The 22351-nt window shown below is 47.1% G+C and overlaps 1 protein-coding gene across 1 annotated transcript in view; it reads right to left on the bottom strand.

The window, feature by feature from the left end:
* LOC115463719 (stimulated by retinoic acid gene 6 protein-like) overlaps window positions 1–22351 on the bottom strand; it is a 393767-nt gene that overhangs the window by 207300 nt on the left and 164116 nt on the right. Inside the window, exons 6-7 of the mRNA XM_030194443.1 lie at window positions 19343–19473; window positions 26–146 (exon numbers count right to left, since the gene is read on the bottom strand). Coding sequence (XP_030050303.1) covers window positions 26–146; window positions 19343–19473 — 252 coding nt within the window. The remainder of the gene's footprint in view (window positions 1–25; window positions 147–19342; window positions 19474–22351) is intronic.

Genomic DNA, 22351 nt, shown 5'->3' with positions numbered 1-22351 from the left:
TCTATATAGTCTACACCATACTTACCAAACTGATGTATACAAAAACCCCAATATGGATCCTACAAGTCTGAAATTTGTAGAAAGGCAAGCAAAGATTGGATAAAAGGAAAGCCCCACTTCAATCCCTCCGATCAAGAACATAAATGCTGAAAAACAAGCAAAATGTTTGGGTTAGGCCAGTGGTTCTCAACTTTTCTTCTGTTGAGATACACCTGACAGATTATGTTCATGTGCATGACACACTGAGCGCTACAATGTACAGCTGAACTAAAAAGAAAACAAATATCATTTTATTGTAGTTAAAAGTGATGCAAGGGAAATAAAACTATTCTTAACAAAATTTTTTTATACATTATTACTGAATTCAAAATTATTAAATCATTTTTCTCATAAAAAATATAGGGATCAATATTCAGCCGGCAGCGTTCAACATTTTGCTGACTGCCGCCGGAATTATGCCCAGAAATTCAATGCTGGGCCATGTCTGAGTTCCAGCATTGAATTTCCAGGTTTATGGAGTTGGCTACACCATGTAATAATGTAATGTAATGTTTTAGCGGTTAAGTGCGATATTCAGCACTTAGGGGCCCTTATACTAACCAGAGTAGGCCTAACACGGGCCTACAGCATGCCAAAAGGACACTATTGTGGGACACACTGAGGTATCCCATGGTAGTTTCCCACTCAGTGCACGATAATCCCACACTGGAAAATATTTTTATTTTTCAGCACGGAAGGCGTGCCCTTGATAAGAGCTCACATGGTAATAGCTACAGACTAATGGAGAAATTAGCACGTAGCAATTACAAGAAAATATGGCAAGGCAGCTATTTTACCACTACTGTTTAGCATGGCTTGGTAAAAGGACCCCTTAACCAGCTATGGAGCACGGCATAAAGGCAGTCTTTTACTAAGCCATGGTAGAAATCAGCTGGCGGTAAATGCCAAGAAACCCACAGGAATATAATGGGCCTTCTCGGCGTTTACCACCAGATGATTTCTACCGCAAGCTAAAAATGCTAACGTGGCTTAGTAAAAGACTTACAAAAATAGGACCGCTTATATGTGGTCCTATTTTTGCAGTGACTTTGGTTGGTTAAGTGCTGAATACTGGGACTTAACTGGCCAAGTACTGACTCTGCCACAGGTACATCCCCAAAATAGTCGGATCTGTGTTAGGTGCTAATAAGTCATTTTTAGTGGCACTAACCAGGTAAGTGCCTCTGAAAATGACCGGTTAGCCCCGAACAAGCGATTTAACCGGCCAGGAGCCATTTCGGGCTGGTTAAATCGTTTTGAATATTTACCCCTTAATCTTTGCTTATGTCATTAATGAGAAATCTGGAACTGATAATGTTGCATGCAGTTTCTTGATATGTGGTTGAATGGTAGAGCAAGCTAAGATGTAACCTCTGACAGCTTAGGAACACAACCTCCCAGGACACTTGAGACTTTGTCTGAAAAACAGTAATTCAAGAAGCATTTAGACTCTGTTTTTTTTAAGGCATTTCTGCTGGAATGATATGCCTCTGATAATTTTGTTTTTAGAAAGTTAAGATAATACTTGGAAATGTTGTGCGATTGTTTTAATATTGCTTTTACGTATGTTTGACTGTACCCCGCTATGACTTTAAACAGGGCTATAAATTTTTGAAAATAAATAAAACAGTGCAAATAAACTGCTTAGATTTAGAATTAACGTAGAAAACCTTCCATACTGAGGTCACGTGATGCTGTGAGCAGCGGAAGACGTGCTGAGAGAGAGCTGCTCAGGGGACTCCCTCCCTCCGCGACAAATACCTCCTACGAAGTAATTATTGACGAAACTTGCCGTTGCTAAAGGGGTGAGGAAGCGAATGGACAAATTTGTGGCCAAAACCGAATGGCAAATGCCTGCCAAAACGCCGAGAAAAGGGCCGGATCGCTCGCGCCAGAGCGAAGACAAAATGGCGGTTTCCCCTCCGGCTTCGCCGGCACTTCCGGACTTTATTCCCAAGCTAACAGACGCTGTAGTGAAAGCTCTTGACTCCCGATTTACACAGCTATCAGAACAAATAGCAGGGATGGTCCAAACAACAGCGGAGCTTACTCGTCGGACAGGCGAGCTTGAATGCAGAGTCGCTGATGCGGAGGATACTGTACAGGAGCATGCAGAGAGCATTACTGCACTGAAAGCCCTTACTGAAGCACAGCAATCTAAAATCGAAGACCTTGAAAATAGAGCTAGAAGGGAGAACCTGAGATTTGTGGGCTTCCCAGAAACCATAAAGGATACAAATTTATTGACATGGCTGGAGGACTGGCTGTTGGAGAATTTCCCAGCGGTGGGCGAGCATGGCCCGATTCGTCTGGATAGAGCGCACCGACTTGGACCGGCGCGGGCCTCAGCAGACAGACCAAGGACTGTGATAGTGAAGTTTCATAGCTTTACTCAAAAAGCGCAAATTTTGCGATTGTTTAAATCTCAAACAGAGGAACTACAATTTGAAGGCCGGTCGATCCGGATATTCCAAGATTACTCGGCAGCACTGACTCTAAAACGCAGGGCCTACTCAGGAATCTGCTCGCAGCTGGTAAAAAAGAACGTTCGTTTTTTAGTGCAATACCCAGCCACGCTGAAGCTGCAGTATAATAACAAGTGGCACTCTTTCGGCTCCCCGGAAGAGTTTCGAACCTGGGTGAGCACACAGGATGGACTGAGTGATATGACCTGAGAGTATGGACCTAAAACCCACATGTAAATGGCAAGTTTAATACTGTTAACTGTTTAATGTTAAAGGAGGTATGTACACACATATTGTAGTTATTGAGCGAGGGGGGGTAGTCCCCGCAAGGCATTAGGAGTGACCCGTGGCCCACTCTCGATGGGGGTGGAAGCCAAAGCTAGAGAAGGGGGGGGGGTTTAAGGGAAGGGGAGAGGGCAGGGATAAGGGGGAGGAGGGGGGAGTAGTAGATATGCTTGGAGTGAGAGGCAGTATAAATGGAGCGGGAGTAATTAAGAAGATGGAAAGAAGGGAGAAGGAAGTACAGGAGGTCACAGGTCGGGGACAGATACCTCTGGGGGAGGCTGGGCTCCCGGGGTTCGTTCATGATAAGAGAATCAGGAGAGAAAAGATCCATTCCAATATAGATGAAGGGTAAACGTCACTTGAGAATATTGTCATGGAATGTAGCAGGGATCAATTCACCAATTAAACGCTATAAAATCTTATCCCAACTGAAGGCGCATGGAGCTGATATCGCGTGTTTACAAGAGACAAAACTCTCGGATATTGAGCATGCGAAATTATCCCAACAGTGGGTGGGGGAGTGCCACTACTCTTCTTCCGGGAATCGTAGAAGTGGTGTGATTGTACTATTGAAGAAAGGTCTCCCCTGCCAGTCCAAATTAATATATAAAGATCCAGAAGGAAGGGTGGTGTTGATCCACTTAAATTTCCAGGGACACCAGTTTTATTTGTGCACAGTATATGGGCCCAATAATTATTGCCCCAATTTTTTTCAATCTTTAGTCGCATTGGGAATGCAATATACAGATGCCCATTGGGTATGGACGGGGGATTTCAATCAAGTCATGGACCCAGCTTTGGATAGGTCCTCCCCCAGGGCAATAGCTGCACTGGGAGGAGGGAGGGGTATCCCCGCGTTATGTAAATCACTTCAGTTGGTAGACCCTTGGCGCCTGCTCAACCCTGAGACCCGAGATTATACCCACCAGTCTAAGGCGCACCAAACGTGGTCACGTATTGATTACATATTAGTGACACACTCCTGGTTTTTCAGAGTGGGGAGGGCATTTATAGGACCCACAGAGATCTCTGACCACGCCATAATTGGGATAGATTTGGACTTAAATGCCAGAGGAATAATTAATACTTATTGGCACTTCCCCTCTTATCTTTATCAGGATAGACAACTCATAGATCATGTGAAATCACGTTGGCAATTTTATGTAGACACAAATGCGCAACCTTGTACCTCGCCAATTTTGTTGTGGGAAGCTTCCAAAGCAGTCCTCCGTGGGGAAATAATTGCATTTATGAGTGCACGTGCCAAACGCCTAGCGGCAGGTATAGTTAGATTGGAATCGGCTTATAGAGCTGCAAAGAGATTGCACTTAGCTAAGCCCAACAAGGAAAACCAAGAAAAAATGGCAGCCGCCCTGGTGGCCTTGAACACGATGATTCATGGAAAATATCAGAGACTTCTGTATGCTAAACGATTAAATTTTCAATGATTCGGGAATAAATCTGGCAGATTGTTAGCACATGTAGCTAGAGCCCAAACAACAAAAAAATTTATCCCATATATAACTCCTCAAAAAGGGTCTCGGCTCTCTCAGCCGGAAGAGATCGCAAACGCATTTAAAGAATATTTTGAGGGGTTATATGCCCAAGGAGAAGGGCAACAGAACTCTCTGATAAAAGACTACCTGGAAGACGCAGGCATGCCGCGCCTGGAGCAGAGGGTGCGGGAACAACTATCTCTCCCTATAAGAGCACAGGAACTTCAAACAGCCCTGAAGTCTCTACCTTTAAGATCAGCCCCAGGCCCTGACGGGTTTTCTGGTGAATACTATAAAATCCTGGGTCAAGATTTAGTGGGACCCCTCATTTCGTACTATGAAGCAGTGATAGAGTGAGGATATTTTTCCCCGGGGGAGAATGAGGCCTTAATTACCTTGATTCCTAAACCAGGTAAATCCCAAGATCAAGTAGAATCCTACAGACCAATATTCTTGTTGAATGTGGATATAAAAATCCTGGCGAGAGTATTGGCAGACAGATTGGCACAACACTTACCGACTTTAATAGGAGACCATCAAGTAGGGTTTGTAAGAGGCCATCAGGCCACAGTAAATGTGCGCAAGGTCCTTATGTCTACAGCACATAGCCATTCCATAAAAGAACAGCTGATACTGTTGAGCCTCGATGCTGAAAAAGCATTTGATAAAGTACAGTGGGCTTATCTGTTTAAAGTACTAAATTATATTGGATTGGGGGGCTGGTATATGGAGGCGGTTGCAGTACTGTACTCGAATCCCTCTGCGCGCGTGGTCACAAATGGCACTCAATCCATAGCCTTTCAATTACAAAGAGGCACTCGGCAAGGTTGCCCGTTATCCCAGTTGCTATTTTTACTATACATAGAACCGCTTCTCCGTATGATTATTAGGGATCCGGATATTATGGGGATCACCATGCCTTCACTGGCGGTTAAGGTGTTGGCGTTCGCCGACATACTCCTGACCCTGACAAGCCCCAGGTCGTCAGCGAGGCACTTGATGGCAGCCCTGGATGAATTCAGTTTCCTTACGGGATTCTCTCTAAATTATCACAAATCAATGGCCCTCCCAATTCAGTCAGAAATTCGAGAGCAATGGGCAGATGATTTTCCCTTTCAATGGGCACAATCTAAAATTAAATATTTGGGGGTTTATATTCCCGTAGATCTCTCAGAGCTCTATAGATTGAACATTACCCCCCTGAGGCAACAGGCAATTGAAGCTTTTCAAAGATGGCAAGCACTCCCGATTAACTTACTGGGTCGCATTGCACTTTACAATATGGTCCTATTCCCAAAGTGGACCTATGTGTTCCAGATGCTTCCTCTATTACTGCGGACTAGTGAGGGAAGTTGGCTACGGAGGAAGCTAAATTACTTTCTGTGGCAGGGAAGGAGAGCTCGGATGCCACTATCTAGAGTAATGCTGCCGCGCTCAAGGGGGGGGGGGGGATTGGGCTTGTTAGACCTAAAATTGTTCTCCATGGCTAGTAACATGAGACATCTGTCAGATTGGTTTCGTTCTACCAAATACTTTTCTTGCACAGAAACAGAAGTGGCAGCTCTAGGCAAAGTGCATTTTTCATATTGGCTCCATGCGCCCTCAAGGGAATTACCACAGTTAGGACCCTACAAATATATCTTTTCCCCGATGCGTGCCACGTGGAAGGGGCTAGGTAAGTTTCTCCACATAGATACCAAAGTTTCAGTATTACTGCCACTCAAGGGGAATTTGGCATTCCCTGTGGGAAGTTCCTCAATTTCTTTTCAGAAGTGGGCCGCAGCAGGGGTCAAGTATCTATTTCATGTGGTCACGGAACGGGGGGTCACAAAATCATTCGAAGAGTTAAGAGAAGAGTATAAGTTGGGAGCAAATGAATGGCTAGCATATACACAACTGCAACACTATATAAATTCCTTACCCACAGCCTCACTGAGTGCCGCTTCTTGGGAGAAGCTAAACGAACTGCTGGGACTGGATGCACAGTTACGAGTTCCACTGAGGTACTTTCATCGCAATTTGAGAGACTCATTAAAGCCAATTGACTATCAGGTGGTGGTGCTCGCCTGGAATACAGAACTGCGGCTCAACCTCAAGTCAGAACAAATTGGGGTGTGTCTCAAGTCCTTATACAAAATAACGGAGAACTCAGCTTGGTGGGAGATGCAGTATAAATTTTTGCTCCGTCTGCAAATATCCCCCCATAGGGCATATAGAGGTACTATTAGAGATACTGATACTTGCCCAAAGTGCAATGGTGCTAACGCGCATTTGGGGCATATGTATTGGAGTTGCGCATTGATAAAATCTTTTTGGACTGAGTTGAACACACACGTATCCCAGATATGGAATAATTTGTGGAAACCATCACCACGACAATTGTTTGATCTTTTCGGAATACAACAGCCGGCCCCGGTGGGATTTAAAGCTTTTTTGAAAAGAGCAGTCTTGATGGCAAAGCGTGTCATCTTGCAGTTGTGGTTGGTTGCGGATCGCCCAACCATATCCCACTGGAGGTCAGCAATGATTCAAGCCTGTGCGCTAGAGAAGAAAGGAATAAGGGACCTGGCCTCCAAGCGAGGTGAACAGTTTTGTGACATTTGGTCTCCATTTTGGGACTCTCTCACTCCAGTAGCAAGAAGCAAGATATTGAATTTTTAAAATAAGGTTGGGAGGGTAGGGTTGGGGGGGGGGGGGAAGGGGAGGGAGGGGGGAGAAAGGGGGGGGGGGTTTAGTTGAGACAAATGTTTAAAAAAGTCAAGCAACTCAAACACTGTACTTGTTTATTGTTTATTCTGAGATTGATGTATATGGATATAGTTTGGATTGCAATAAATAAGAATTTATAAAAAAAAAAAAAAGAAAACCTTCCATACTATAACAGCACTAACTCTCAAGACACAGGTAGAAGTAGTGGTGTACTGGAGCCGGCTCGCACCAGCTCGCAAGAGCCCTTTGTTAAGTTTTTAAGAATTTTGGCAGTCAGTTGTTAAAGTAGACCCCTGTGGCTACATTAAAAACTGGGCCCCCTCCTGAACTCCCTTTTGCTTTGCTGGTTGGGATTCAGAGCCCTGCCAGCCAAATAAATAGACTGCCGCCACTACCCACTATTGTTTCTGGCTCTGAGCAGCATGCCGGGACTTCTCGCACATGCTGCTCAGAGCCAGAAACAAGCAAAAGAACGGTGGCAGTCTATTTATTTGGTTGCTGGGGCTCGGCATCCCTGCCAGCAAAGGTATACCTAGCATTCCTGCACAAGGGGAGAGGGGGGGAGATGAATGTGTTGCCCCTTTCCTAGTTCACTACTGGGTAGAAGTGTATATTCATGAGCATGCATTTGGTTCAATTGGGTGCATAAAAATTTAAAGTGTATGCAAATCACTTTTACACAAAACTAATTTTTTTACAATTGATTTGTACAATTTTAAGTTGTTGGTTATATAAAGGGCTGAATTCTATAAATCGTGCCTAAAAAATTCAGCGCTGAAACACCCATGACCCTCCCATTTCCACACCCCCTCTTCCAGGACACGTGTAAAATTTAGGCACAGGATCACATGCCTAAATGTTAATTACATAGTAACATAGTAGATGACGGCAGAAAAAGACCTACACGGTCCATCCAGTCTGCCCAAGATAAACTCATATGTGTATACCTTACCTTGATTTGTACCTGTCTTTTTCAGGGCACAGACCGTGTAAGTCTGCCCAGCAGTATTCCCCGCCTCCCAACCACCAGTCCCGTCTCCCATCACCGGCTCTGGCACAGACCGTATAAGTCTGCCCTCCACTATCCACACCTCCCAACCACCAACCCCTCTTCCCCCCACCTGCTCCGCCACCCAATTTTAGCTAAGGTTCTGAGGATCCATTCCTTCTGCACAGGATTCCTTTATGCATATCCCACGCATGTTTGAATTCCATTACCGTTTTCATCTCCACCACCTCCCGTGGGAGGGCATTCCAAGCATCCACCACCCTCTCCGTGAAAAAATACTTCCTGACATCTTTTTTGAGTCTGCCCCCCTTCAATCTCATTTCATGTCCTCTCGTTTTACCGCCTTCCCATCTCCGGAAAAGATTCGTTTGCGGATTAATACCTTTCAAATATTTGAACGTCTGTATCATATCACCCCTGTTCCTCCTTTCCTCCAGGATATTGATTTCAATTAGTGCCAACAGTTGCTTGTTAAAAAGCCAGTCATTGGCGCTAATTGGTTCATTATTCAATTACATTGCACGAGCAAATTGGGCACATGCCCAAATTTGTGCATACAATTTTTGGCAACTTTTATAGAGGAAAGTGCACACTTAAAAATGATAGGACAAATATGAAAAAAAGCCTGTAAACTGGAAAAAAAATGTGTTTTAATCAGGCACAAACCAGACTCTTTTTTTTTAGCCATCCAGATCCTTATCAAATAGCAAGAACTGTACAGAACTGTAGCTTCAGAGCATCACCACACCTTCTCTTGTAAAAGCAAAACACGTCAGACTGCTATAGATTTCTACACAAACTAGATGACAACAGAATTCCCCATCTTGGTCACACATACAAAGCACAGATCAATCCTCAACAATTACAGAATAAAGGACCAAAATTTGGAAATGAAAATCCCAAGAAGTCAACGGCCTCTGTGACCAGTACAACATATGAAAAATAAAAATAAACATGCATTTTCTCCTGTACTGAGCATAATACAAAAAAAATACACATTCACAAAAATGATATTTTCTAACCATTAAAGACTGATTTTTTTTGCCATAGTTGTAAGATCAATTTATTTATCCTATCCTGGTCCTAGTCTCTTTCCTGCCCATTCTTCACTTACCCCTCTTTCATCTGCTCTCCAGCTCTTCTATTTTCACCTTTTATCATCACGTCACAGATCATCTCTTTCTTCCAGCACATGCACATCCTTTTCAGTTTTACCCCATCTTTTCAACTCACTCCACCTTTCTTTGCCTTCTCTGAAATACTTCAGATGATCTAACACAGTGATTTTTCAACCTTTTTCATCTCGCAACACGCTGACAAGGCACAAAAATTGTCAAGTGGTAAATACATGGGAGTAGGGTGTATAATGGCACTTCCAACCATGAAACACAGGAGACTTGAATCCAAAACCAGGAGTTTATTGCAGGTGTAGCTACGTGGGGCCATGGGCCCCCGTAGATTTGGCCCAGGCCTCCCCGCCGCCAACCCCTTTGACCCCCCTCCTACTGCCAGCCCTCCCCCACTGCCGTCAGGTACCTTTGCTGGCGGGGGTCCCCAACCCCCGCCAGCCGAATTCCTTTTCTTCAGCACGGCCGCATTGCTGATCTGCAAGGGCAGGCGTCTGTTTCTGTGAGTCTGATGTCCTGCAGATCAGCAATATGGCCGCGCCAGAGAAGAAGACTTTGGCTGTTGGAGGTTGGGGACCCCCACCAGCAAAGGTACCCAACGGCGGCGGGGGAGGGTTGGCAACGGGAAGAGGGGGTCGAAAGGGTTGGCGCTGGGGGGGGGGTCAAAGGTGGTGGTGGCGGGGGGGGGGGGGGTCGGCGGTGCCAGGGGGGGCTAAAATTTGCCCCCTCACCTCGGGCTCTCTACCCCCCTCCCGCTGAAGTCTGGCTACGCCCCTGGTTTATTGTATCAATTGTACCACTAAGACTCGACACGGTACCGTGTTTAGGCATTTCCGCCTGCATCTGGAGTCTGTAGATGTGCAGCCGAATAAAACAAAACTCAGTCAATACTTTCTTCAGAGCTGAAAAAGAGTATTAATGCCTTAGAGCAAGGAAAGAACTTCCTCATGGGAGTATCGTCGCTGCAAAAAGCAAGGAAGCAAAAATTGTCAAGGCACATCATCAGATTTTTAAGGATACATTTTATCATTTAACAAACGAGTATTCAGATTGTGTTTAAAGTTCAATAATGAAAATTTTGATCATTGTGTTATCTTTATAGCCACAAATAACATGCATTCAAGAGCAACAATTTTAAAGCGAATACTCCCCACCCCACCCACCACCTTCTTATCTTTAAAAAAAATAAGGCTTAGAAGTTTTTTTCTATACATCTTCAATATTGGTGACAAATGAAAACAGATGCAACAGGAGAACTGCACTTGGTTCAATGTGCCATCAAACAAATCATCCCCCACAGGACCTTCCAACCCTAACCCTAACCACACCCTGAATTTAACACCCTGTGCTACTGTCCCACTCAAAAGATACACATATGGAGGCTTGCTGCAATGATATTTCATACAATTATGGTAAAAAAAAATGGTTAGATGCAGTTAACATAAAGCTTCCCCTGATCTAATACTAAGTAGAAAAGAGTTAGAAAAGTACAGAATAAATTAATTTGCTGAAACTCTGCAACCCCCCTCCCCCCACCGAACCCCCCCCCTCCCCAGAGTAATCGTTCAGTGAAAAACAGAAAATTATGAGGAAATTCCTAGCTATTTAAACCCCAAAAGTCTTAGAATCGCACTACTTAAATAAGGCTCACCAGTTGATCTTGTCTTTAGGGGATAGACACTAGCACTGTGTGCTTCCTTAGTATTTGCGGTCAGTGCATCTTTACAGTGCTGGCATATGTCTCACCTTTTTTTCTGTACCAATCAGTGGCAGCAGCAGCAGGAAGTGATTCAGACAGCCTGCTTAGGCCAATCTGCGCCCTCTCTCTGATGCTTCCCGCCTATACGGAAGTGGGAAGTTACATTACTCAGGGGTTTGTGTGAGCAGGCTGTCTGAATCTCTGCCCACTGCCGCTAACTGCTACAGAAGAAAACGTTAAATGCCAGGTCGCTGGCTGGGGGCGTGACTGTGGCACACTTGTGAAAAACACTGATCTAACATATCCCCCATCCAGCTGTCTTACCCTCATTACACAGAATGCCTGAATTCATATTCAGTCTCTCTCTCCCACTTCCACCATCCATATTCACATACTCCCACCCAACTACTTCCCACTTAACCCATGAATCCCTGTTCTCCCTTGTCCCTACGTAATCTCAATGCCAATTTTTATGAAGCGGAGGGCACCTCCCACCCCTAAGACCACTCACTATGTTTATACATTCTCTCTCATGCTCCTCCCTAAGGCTCAATCCATCACTCTCATCTCCCACCCCATTGTCCCCTCCCCTATGCATATCATTTCTCCCCTTTCAACACCACCAGCTCCCCTTTTAAAACCTATGCTCTCTATCCAATAATCAGTTGGCAGAAGGGGAGAGGGTCTGGGATGGCAGTGTTCTCGGACCATCTCCTCCTTTGCATCCACAAATGGCAGTACTTGTGGCAGGAATATCCTATCCCCCTGATATTCACATGGTGGCGGTCAGTGTTTTTTAAAAACACTGATTGTTGTAAGCTAAATTATCCCCCAATATTCAGTGCTGAGCCATGTGTGGACCCCAGCACTGAATATCAGGGGATAATTTTGGGTGGCCCGGCCGACATTCGGCTGGGACCCACGTAACTCTTTTTTTTTTTTTTTTTTAATTCCCCTGAATCCCCTCCCACCCCCTTGACAATGCTCCTTCCTTCCCTTCCGCCCTCCCCAAGCCCGCATAAGAAAGGCCTTCCTGAACTCCCCAACTTACAGCTAGCCCCTACCCACTGGGCCTACCTGCACCTTGGTGGTCTAGCAGTGGTCGCTGGGTGCAGGAGCACAACCCCCTCGCTCCTGCCCCTTGTGGAGCCTTTCTAAAATGGCTGTCCGCTTAAATCACTTTGAATATCAGCCCCTATATTTCTGGGCCAAACTTGCAGCAGTGATTGCAGCCTCAGGGGAGGGAGCAGTATGCAACATTTTCAGCCTGGGACGATTACAGAAGTGATTGCAGTGAAAGCACAGGTAGGTTCAGGATGTAGTGTTGCTGATTGCCAGTGGAAGGGCAGGGGAAGCAACACCTGCAATATTTCCCAGCTTGGACTAAGAATTGGGAGGGACACTGATCTGGGGATTTCAAGTACTTGGCTTCCTGCTTTGTGCTCTCTCCAAGCTCCAGGTACATATGGTTATCAATGAAAACATGGGCTTGCCATCTATGCCAAAACTTTAGTGACGTGCGTTACACTTCTGTTTTTAATTCTGATCTTCGTTAAGTGACTTGTATGAGTGTACATTAGAGGCCAATCAAATTTAGGTTTCTGTTTTGAGTTCGGAGAAGAAACTGGGCTGAAATCTGGATTTGGCCATGTTTTGGTTTCAGCCAAAAATGTCAGTGCATTTTCTGCTGAAACCAAAACTCCCCCCCACCCCCAATCAAAAGCGGGCTGCATGGCCCCCGGCACCTCACCAGATTGTTTACAAGATGAAAAAAATTAAGCCTACTGTTAGGTAGTAGAGCATCTGGCGGAACTGTCATGGCTTCTAACAGTCTTCCTGAGTAGATTATGCCATGAACTGGTAAGAGCTTTAAGAATGTTGAAAACATAAACATTCAAATGTCTAGTATAATTCTACAGATTCTCAACCATGTAGTGCTATAGAGATTTCTCTGCATGGGTAGCAGATATTGAGTATCACTCTGCTCTAAATGCACAATATTCTCTGCTTGGCTTGAAAGGGATGCTTCATTAGTCTGCAGCCCCACACTGGCACTGAATATCTTCTGGGTTCAGCACAGACCCCAGAAGATATCCCGGCCATCTTCTGCGGTCTGAAAATCGGACAGAATGAATATACATGAGAGATTTTCTGCACTGTCTCCACTGTATGTAAATCTCTCTCATGTGTATTAATTGTGGGTACTCTGAAAACCTGACTGGCTTGGTGTGTCCTGAGGAAAGGGTTAAGAACCCCTGGTTAAGACAATGTAGGTCTATAGACAGACCAACAAAGGCTGCAGAGACAACAAATGAGCTTGTAGTAGCTACCCCATTCACAAACATTCCAGTGATTACAGAAGAAAAGGCAGGTTCCCCTCCAAGATTTTTTCCAGCTTCCTTCCATTTTTTTTGGTGTCACCCATGACATATCTTACTCATAGGGCTGTAGCGAACTATGTGCAGCCAGTGTGGCCGCACAGGGCGCAAGGGAACCCCTCCACTGACTTACCTTGTGCTGATGTCACCAAAGTGGGTGTGGCAGAAGCACACCATGTCAGCTGGGGGCGTGCTGTACAGTGAGCATTTGGCACTTGCAACGCTCCTGCTTACTCATAATGCAAATCTCAGACAGAACATGAACCTGGTCAACAATTTTTGCCCTGTGATTTGGAATGAGGCTAGTCATACACTTGGACTCACCTATGTTTTGCTGTCCTAATAGAAGGCACTCTCAAATTACCTGCATTGTTTAATTTGGGATTAAACACATATTTCAGTGTTACTGCAGCTTAGTAACCAGGCCTCTTAGGGGGTCTTTTACTAAGCGGCGATAAGCCCAATGTGGGCTTACCGCTCACTAAACCGAAAGTACTGCCGGGCTACCGCAGAAGCCCAGCAGTAGTTCCCACCCCCAGTGCGTGCCATTTCCGTGTACTGCCCAGTTACCGCCATCTCAATGGGTGGCGGTAAGTGTTCCCTCCTGAAATGGCGACGCGGCAAGTGCAAAAACCTGTCTTTTACCTGCAGCGGTAAAAGGGGGCCTCAGCATGTATCAAAAACACACGATGATGCCAGCACAGGCCCCCTTTTGCCACAGCTTAGTAAAAGGACCCCTTAATGAGGTACATAATGCTGAAAATCAGTACTAAGCACATAGGGTCTGATATTTAGTGCTATTTAACTGGCCAGGAATGGCTTCTGGCTGGTTAAATAGTGCTTAGCCAGCTAAGAGCTCATATTCAGCGCGAGATAGCTGCTTATGTCTGCTGAATATTAGCACTTTGGGCTAGATTCTATATATGATGCCTGAAAACTCTGTGCAGAAAATAATTACGCCTAGGTGCACTCTCTAAAGTACACCTAAATTTTATAGAATAGGCTTAAAATTCCACACTGTATATACAGTGGCGTTCCTAGCCTGGATGGCACCTGGGGCGGATCGCCGATGCGCCCCCCCCCCACCCGCTAAATGACACCTTCCCCTCCCCGGCGAAATGAACCCCCCCCCTGGGTGCACGCCGCTGGGGTGGGGGTGCCGCGGCGCGCGCCTGCTCCGAGTTCACTAACTTCGCTCGTTCGCTGCAGCTCCCTCTGCCCCGGAACAGGAAGTAACCTGTTCCGGGGCAGAGGGAGCTGCAGCGAACGAGCGAAATTAGCGAACTCGGAGCAGGCGCACGCCGCAGCACCCCCCACCGGCGTGCACCCGGGGCGGACCGCTACCTGGACTTTAAGGGAACTGAGCGACAGGCCTTTCTCCAGACCTTCTTGCAGGAATGCCAACACTGAAGAAATTGGAGCAGTGAATGGAGAAAATGAGCCTGCTTCACACCACGCTGCAAAGGTACGCCAAACCCTGGCGTAAGCAGTAGAAGTAGAGCGCTTCCTCGCTCTCAGCATAGTGGCGATGACCTTGTCTGAGAAGCCCTTCTTCCTCAGACGCTGCCGCTCAATAGCCAGGCCGTAAGACCAAAGGGGGAGGGATCCTCCATCACCACGGGACCCTGATGTTACAGACCCTGCTCCACTGGCAGCCGCAGAGGATCGTCGACTGAGAGCCTGATCAAGTCCGCATACCAGGGACGTCTGGGCCAATCCGGACCCACCAGGATTATCCGGCCCGGATGCTTTGCCACCCGGTCTAGCACCCTGCCCAACATGGGCCAGGGCGGGAACACATAGAGAAGCTCTTGTGTCGGCCACTGTTGGAGAAGAGCATCTACTCCCAGGGATCGAGGGTCCCGTCCTCTGCTGAAAAAGCGCGGCACTTGGCAATTGGCCGATGACGCCATCAGATCTAGGCTCGGCTGGCCCCAGCGCTTCGTGATGCCCAAGAACGCCTGAGCAGATAGCTGCCACTCTCCGGGCTCCAAGGTATGGCGACTGAGAAAGTCCGCCTTGACATTCATGACTCCGGCAATGTGGGCCGCTGACAGCTGTTCCAGGTTCGCTTCCGCCCACTGGCATAGATTCATGGCCTCCTTGGCTAGAGGGGCGCTCTTGGTACCTCCCTGGCGGTTGACATAGGCCACAGCCGTGGCATTGTCCGACAGGACCCGTACTGGCTTCAACGCCAGTACCGGGATGAACTCCAAAAGCGCCAAGCGAATGGCTCTGAGTTCCAGGAGGTTGATAGAGCACTTTGCCTCTGCAGGAGACCAGAGCCCCTGCGCTGTCCTTCCCAAGCAGTGGGCTCCCCAGCCCGACAAAGAGGCGTCCGTCGTGACGAAAATCCACTCCGGGGTCACCAGAGGCATTCCTGCAGACAACTTGTCCGTCTGCATCCACCAGCTCAGCGCCTTGCGCACTGCTGGGTCCAAGGGAAGGCGCACCGCATAATCCTCAGACATCGGAGTCCAGCGCTGCAGCAGAGAGTGTTGTAGTGGTCTCATATGAGCCCTGGCCCAGGGCACTACTTCCATCGTGGCCGTCATTGAGCCCAACAGCTGCACATAGTCCCAAGCCCGAAGAGGAGAGGCTACTAGGAACTGGTCCACCTGAGCCTGAAGCTTGACAATCCGATTGTCTGGCAGGAACACTCTGCCCACTTGGGTGTCGAATCGAACTCCCAGATACTCCAGGGACTGAGTTGGGCGCAGCTGGCTTTTCTCCCAGTTGATGATCCACCCCAGGGAGCTCAAAAGAGCAACCACCCGGTTCACAGCTTGGCCGCACTCTGCATAAGAGGGGGCTCGGATCAACCAGTCGTCCAGATAAGGATGGACTTGTACTCCTTCCTTCCTCAGGAAGGCCGCGATGACCACCATTACTTTGGAGAAGGTCCGCGGAGCAGTAGCCAACCCGAACGGGAGGGCTCTGAACTGGAAGTGTCGGCCCAGTACTGCAAAACGCAGAAAGCGTTGATGAGGAGGCCAGATGGGAATATGCAAGTACGCTTCCTTGATGTCCAAGGATGCCAGGAACTCTCCTGCCTTCACTGCCGCTATAACAGAGCGGAGGGTCTCCATGCGAAAGTGCCGAACTTTCAAGGCCCGATTGACCCCTTTGAGGTCGAAGATAGGCCGTACAGAACCTCCTTCTTTGGTACCACAAAGTAAATGGAGTAACGTCCCTTGCCAAGCTGATTTTCTGGCACCGGAACGACCGCACCCAGGCGGATCAGATTGTCCAAGGTCTGCTGCACTGCCACAGCTTTGACCGGAGACTTGCAGGGAGAGAGTACAAACCCGTCTTTTAAGGGTCGACAGAACTCTAGCTTGTAGCCGTCTCTGATGACTTCTAGCACACAAGCGTCTGAAGTTACTCTGGTCCACTCGCCCAGAAACGAGGACAGGCGTCCTCCAATCTGCACTGGGCCATGGACCAAGACCCCGTCATTGGGTACGAGACCCTGGGGGAGGACCGGAGGGCGTACCTCCGGGACGGCGGTCTCTGCGAAAGGAATGCTGCTTGGGGGAGAAGTTCCTTTTGAAGGAAGAGGGGGCAGAGGAGCCCGACTTGCCCGGTCGGTACCGACGGGCTTCCTGAAACCGTCCTCTGGAGATACCTGGGCGAGCACTGGCCCGAGCCCTGACCTCTGGTAACCTCTTGCCCTTAAACGTGCCGAGATCGGTCACGATTTTGTCCAGCTCGACCCCAAAGAGCAGCTTGCCTTTAAAAGGCAACTTAGCCAGGCGGGACTTAGAGGCGTGGTCCGCAGACCAATGTTTCAGCCAAAGCCAGCACCGCGCAGAGACTGTCTGAGCCATGCCTTTAGCCGAGGCTCTCAAGACATCATACAGTAAGTCTGCCAAATAAGCCAAGCCCGATTCCAGGGCCGGCCAGTCAGCCCTCAAGGAAGGATCCGAGGGGGAAGCCCGCTGCACAATCGTCAGGCACACCCTGGCCACGTAGGAGCCACAAACTGAGGCCTGCAAACTTAAGGCAGCCGCCTCGAAGGACGACCTTAAGGCCGCCTCCAATCTTCTGTCTTGGGCGTCCTTTAGGGCCGTGCCACCTTCCACCGGCAACGCCGTTTTCTTAGTCACCGCAGTGATTAAAGAATCCACGGTAGGCCAAAGAAAGGCCTCACGTTCACGTTCAGGCAAAGGATAGAGGCGGGACATAGCCCTAGCCACTTTGAGGCTCGCTTCCGGGACATCCCATTGAGCCGAAATTAAGGTGTGCATGGCATCATGCACGTGGAAGGTTCTAGGCGGGCACTTCGTCCCCAGCATAATGGCGGAGCCAACAGGGGCTGAGGGAGAGACGTCCTCCGGAGAGGAAATCTTCAAAATGCTCATGGCCTGCAGTAACAGGTTGGGCAAATCCTCTGAGCGAAAGATCCGTGCTGCAGAGGGGTCATCCGCTCCATCCGAGCGGGAATCCGTCTCCTCCAAGGAATCCCCAAAGGACCGTTGGGAGAACTCAGATACGCTGCCCTCATCTACATCAGAGGAAACAGTGTCCTCTAAGGCCTGGGAATCCACCCGAGGGCGTTTACTTCCGGGGGCCTCAACCCCTTTATCGGATAAAGGAGAAGGGGCAGCGTTCTGCATAAGGAAGGCCTGATGCAGCAGCAAAATAAACTAGGGGCAGAAACCCCCCAGACTGTGCACTTCAGCAGTCTGGGCCACAGCCCCAGACGCACCCTCAACCGGCGCTCGCAAGAGCGGGGGAGAAACATGCTGCGCATCCAAGATGGCGTCTGGCGTGACACTCCGCGAAGGAGCCGCGCGGGAAGAACGGCGCTTAACTTTAGCCGCTTTTTTGCCGTCGCCCAAATCAAGGGCGTCCATGGCATGAACGTCTCCCGGCTCAAGGGCGGCCCAAGAAGAAGCCGTCCGAGCAGAGTGGCCGGCCAAGATGGCGGAGGCGAGGAGCGGGGGATGGGCGTTTATGGCGGGAAAAACCGCCGCACCAGAGGAAGACCCGGGACACTGACCGGCCTCCGAACTGACACCCAACAAGGGCGAATCAGACTTTAATACCCCCGCATCCCCGGTAGTAGCGCACACGCGGTCCGGGGAGCGATTCTTCGCGCCCTCGCCCTCCGACGCCATAGGCCACGTGGAGATCAATCGGGGAACCCCCTGCCCGCTATAAAAAAGGTAAAAATTACCTGCTTCACGCTCCGAGCTGTAACGACCTGGTGTCCCAGTGAGTAGCTGCAATAAACGTTTAAATAAACGTCGAAATAAACGCCTTTAAGGGCATCCAAAATGGTTTTTTTTTTTTTTTTTTTAACGGAGCCAGCGGGAGGGGGGGAGAAAAGGAGGGACCTGGAGCCACCAGGTTTGCACTTGCTCAAGAAGAGCCCTCAACCCCAGGCACTCAACAAAACCTAAAAATTAGGCTTGGAGGCCTAGCCAGAGCTGCTGCTGTGTGTGACCACCACCTGCTGAGATAGAGAACATACAGAGAAGTTTCCGGCAGCACATGACCACATATAGGGAGGCAAAAGTTTGCTCTCTATCTCCACCTGCTGGTAGATGGACACAACCACCAGTCTATGGATTGATCAGCATGATGATATGGAATTATAGAATATGCTTAGTTGATGCTGATTTCAGTGCAGATGTTTTAGGTGCCATATATAGAATCTCCTCCTAAACGAGAATATTCAGCCGAGATAGCTGGCACCTTGTGCTGAATATTAGTGCTTAGCCAACTTTAGGCTATTTAACCGGCCGGTTAAAGAAATATAATAGCACACAATGCAGTCAGTATGAACCTTCCTCCAAATGAGTTAGCTTTCTGCATACCATGATAATAATGAGCCTCATTCCTAAGGCAGGGTATGTGGGGTAATGATCTAAGTCTCTCAAATGTACTACTAAGGTTGATTGTAGTACTTGATCATGACAAAGAAAGCTTTGTTTTGAAGTTCAGATGTTGATAAAGTTGCTCTGTGGATGCAATACCAATTGCCCCAGTGCATCATGCTTAAGAAAATGAAGACTGAGACATTTTTGATAATCTGATTTCAGACTGTCACATTTACAGTTCAACTACAGTCTACAATAAAAAAAATACATATCTAGGAACAAAAAATTCACTGAGATGTGTATATACCTTTGGCCCACGGTGGAACAGGTATGGGCATGTAGCTTTCTAAGAAGAGAAGCATGACCTTATTAGCAATGGCTCCAATTGCAAATCCAAATGACCACCTGTTGCTGAATGTTCCAATGAAATCTAAGGGTCTGAGAACAAAAATCAGCTGCTTAATCACCTCTATTAATCAGCTATTATTTTTCTTATTTATCTAAAATGTTTCTATACTTTCTATTTACTATTCTAGCAATTTACAGGTAACACAAGAAATTAGAGAAAGAGACCACAGACTCCAAAAATAAATAAATAAAAAGACATAACAAAGACATTTACTATGGGTACTCTTTTCTTTGAAAATAAAATGTAAACCATAGAAAATGCAGTCTATGCACATTATTTCCCCCAACTGACCAAAGCCATGCCTCTGGGATTTCCTTCTCCTACTATGGCAAAAAAAAAATACATGTTGTAAAACCCTGAATAATTTTTTAAATTTATTTATTAGGATTTATTTACTGCCTTTTTGAAGAAATTCACTCAAGGTTGTATAGAGCATGACTAAGTTGAAAATAGGCAACAGACAATGACAGTAGTAAATGTATTCAAATCACAGTACGCAATATGGCATAGTACAGTGATCTTCATTAATATTTTAAGTCAGGGACATTTTGGATTGAAATGAGCTACAGGAGAGCTGCCAAACCTCTTCCCATGCGGGGCCACAACACTGCTGACCAGCATGTGTCAATGACATCCATCCTGTCCAGTCAGCCTTCAAATTTTTCTTTACAGGTATTACCAAGAAGGAAGGAGTTTCCAAATGTGTTGAGAAATGTCTTGGCCTTTGGGCATCTGGCTCTTCCTCCCATCTACTCCCCCTTTTTGTCTTGAGCTTAAATAAGGAGGCAGAAAGTAAGAATGGGGGCACATCAAAGGTCTCCGGGGGCCACCGCTGGCAAACACTGGCATCGTATTTTACTTATGTCAACACTGTACACATTAAAACATCTTAATAGTAAAGGGCAGAGGTTTTCAACCAGTCCTCAGGGGATACCCATCCAGTTGGGGTTTTCAGGAGATCCCCAGGGGGACTGGGTTGAAATCCCCCGGTAAAGGGTATAAGCAGAGGTTACAAAAGTGCATTCAACAGCGTAGTAGATACTGATAATGATCTTTATTATTAACAAGACTTGACACAGGCCATGTTTTGACCACTAGGCCTGCATCAAGAGTCTAAAAGAAAACATGTACATATGTCTGAATAATAACAACAATAATGAGCAATAAAAAAATAAAAATTAATAAAACATAATGCACTTAATAAACAATAATTCAAAGAATTAAAAGTAATGGCCAATTTAAAATAGCAGAAAAGGTGTCAAGGGAACCAGCATAATCTTATACGGATAAATGAGCTAAAACAAAGGGGCAAGGATATACACTCCTGTGGTTAAACCGAAGAAACTCAAAGACATCATCTAACAGCCATGTGATAAATGATACAGTACCAGCTAAAAAAAAAAACAGTATTACCTATTTACTAATACAAAAAATGTCTCATAAAAATACAACAATAAATAACAAGTGGTTCTGAACATCGCTCAAAAGAACTAATAGTGGCCACTAACAAAATAAACCTACCACATTCAATACATTCATTCATTCATTTAAGTATTTATATACTGCTTAGACCTAAGCGATTTACAATTCCATTCACAGGTACTGGGGCTCTCCCTAGTGGGCTCACAATATAAGTAGTACAATATAAGTAGTACATTGAAACTGAACATGGCCAAGACAGAGCTTATCGTCTTTCACCAAAACCCACTTCTCCTCTTCCTCCGCTCTCAATCTCAGTTGATAACACCCTCATCCTCCCCGTCTCATCCGCCCGCAACCTCGGAGTCATCTTCGACTCCTCCCTCTCCTTCTCTGCGCATATCCAGCAGACAGCCAAGACCTGTCGCTTCTTCCTCTTTAACATCAGCAAAATTCGCCCTTTCCTCTCCGAACACACCACCCGAACTCTCATCCAAGCTCTCATTACCTCTCGCCTTGACTACTGCAACCTACTCCTCACTAGCCTCCCACTTAACCATCTATGTCCCCTTCAATCCATTCAGAACTCTGCTGCACGTCTTATATTCTGCCTGAACCGATATACTCATATCACCCCTCTCCTCAGGTCACTTCACTGGCTTCCGATCAGATACCGCATACAGTTCCAGCTTCTCCTTCTTACCTACAAATGCACTCAGTCTGCAGCCCCTCATTACCTCTCTACCCTCATCTCCCCTTACGTTCCTGCCCAAAACCTCCGCTCACAGGACAAATCTCTCCTCTCAGTACCCTTCTCCACCACCGCCAACTCCAGGCTCCGCCCATTCTGCCTCGCCTCACCCTATGCTTGGAATAAACTTCCTGAGCCCTTACGCCAAGCCCCCCTCCCTACCCATCTTCAAATCCTTGCTCAAAGCCCACCTCTTCAATGTTGCTTTCGGCACCTAACCTTTATACATTTCAGGAAATCTAGACTGCCCCTACTTGACTGACTGTACATTTGTCCTTTAGATTGTAAGCTCTTTGAGCAGGGACTGTCCTTCTATGTTAAATTGTACAGCACTGCGTAACCCTAGTAGCGCTTTCGAAATGTTAAATAGTAGTAGTAGTAATACTGTTGCACCTGGAGCAATGGAGGGTTAAGAGGTTCTTTTATGAAGCTGCAGCAAAAGGGGGCCTGCGCTGGCGTCAGCGCGTGTTTTTCACGTGCGCTGAGGCCCCCTTTTACTGCAGTGGATAAAAGGCAGGTTTCCCTTTTCTTGAAGAAATGGCCATGCAGCAAGTGAACAACTTGCCGCGTGGCCATTTTGGGGGGGGGGGGGAGCACCTACCAACACCCATTGAGGTGGCGGTAAGGACTTCCACGCTAACTCGGCGGTAACCGGGCAGTGCACGGCACTGCCCAATTACCACCAGGTACAAACCGGTGCTACAAAAATTGAAACATTTTTGCAGCACTGGAAATGG

Source organism: Microcaecilia unicolor, chromosome 2, assembly GCF_901765095.1.
Source record: "Microcaecilia unicolor chromosome 2, aMicUni1.1, whole genome shotgun sequence".
In the NCBI taxonomy this organism is placed as follows: Eukaryota; Metazoa; Chordata; class Amphibia; order Gymnophiona; family Siphonopidae; genus Microcaecilia; species Microcaecilia unicolor.
This window is presented reverse-complemented; position numbering and strand designations above follow the sequence as displayed.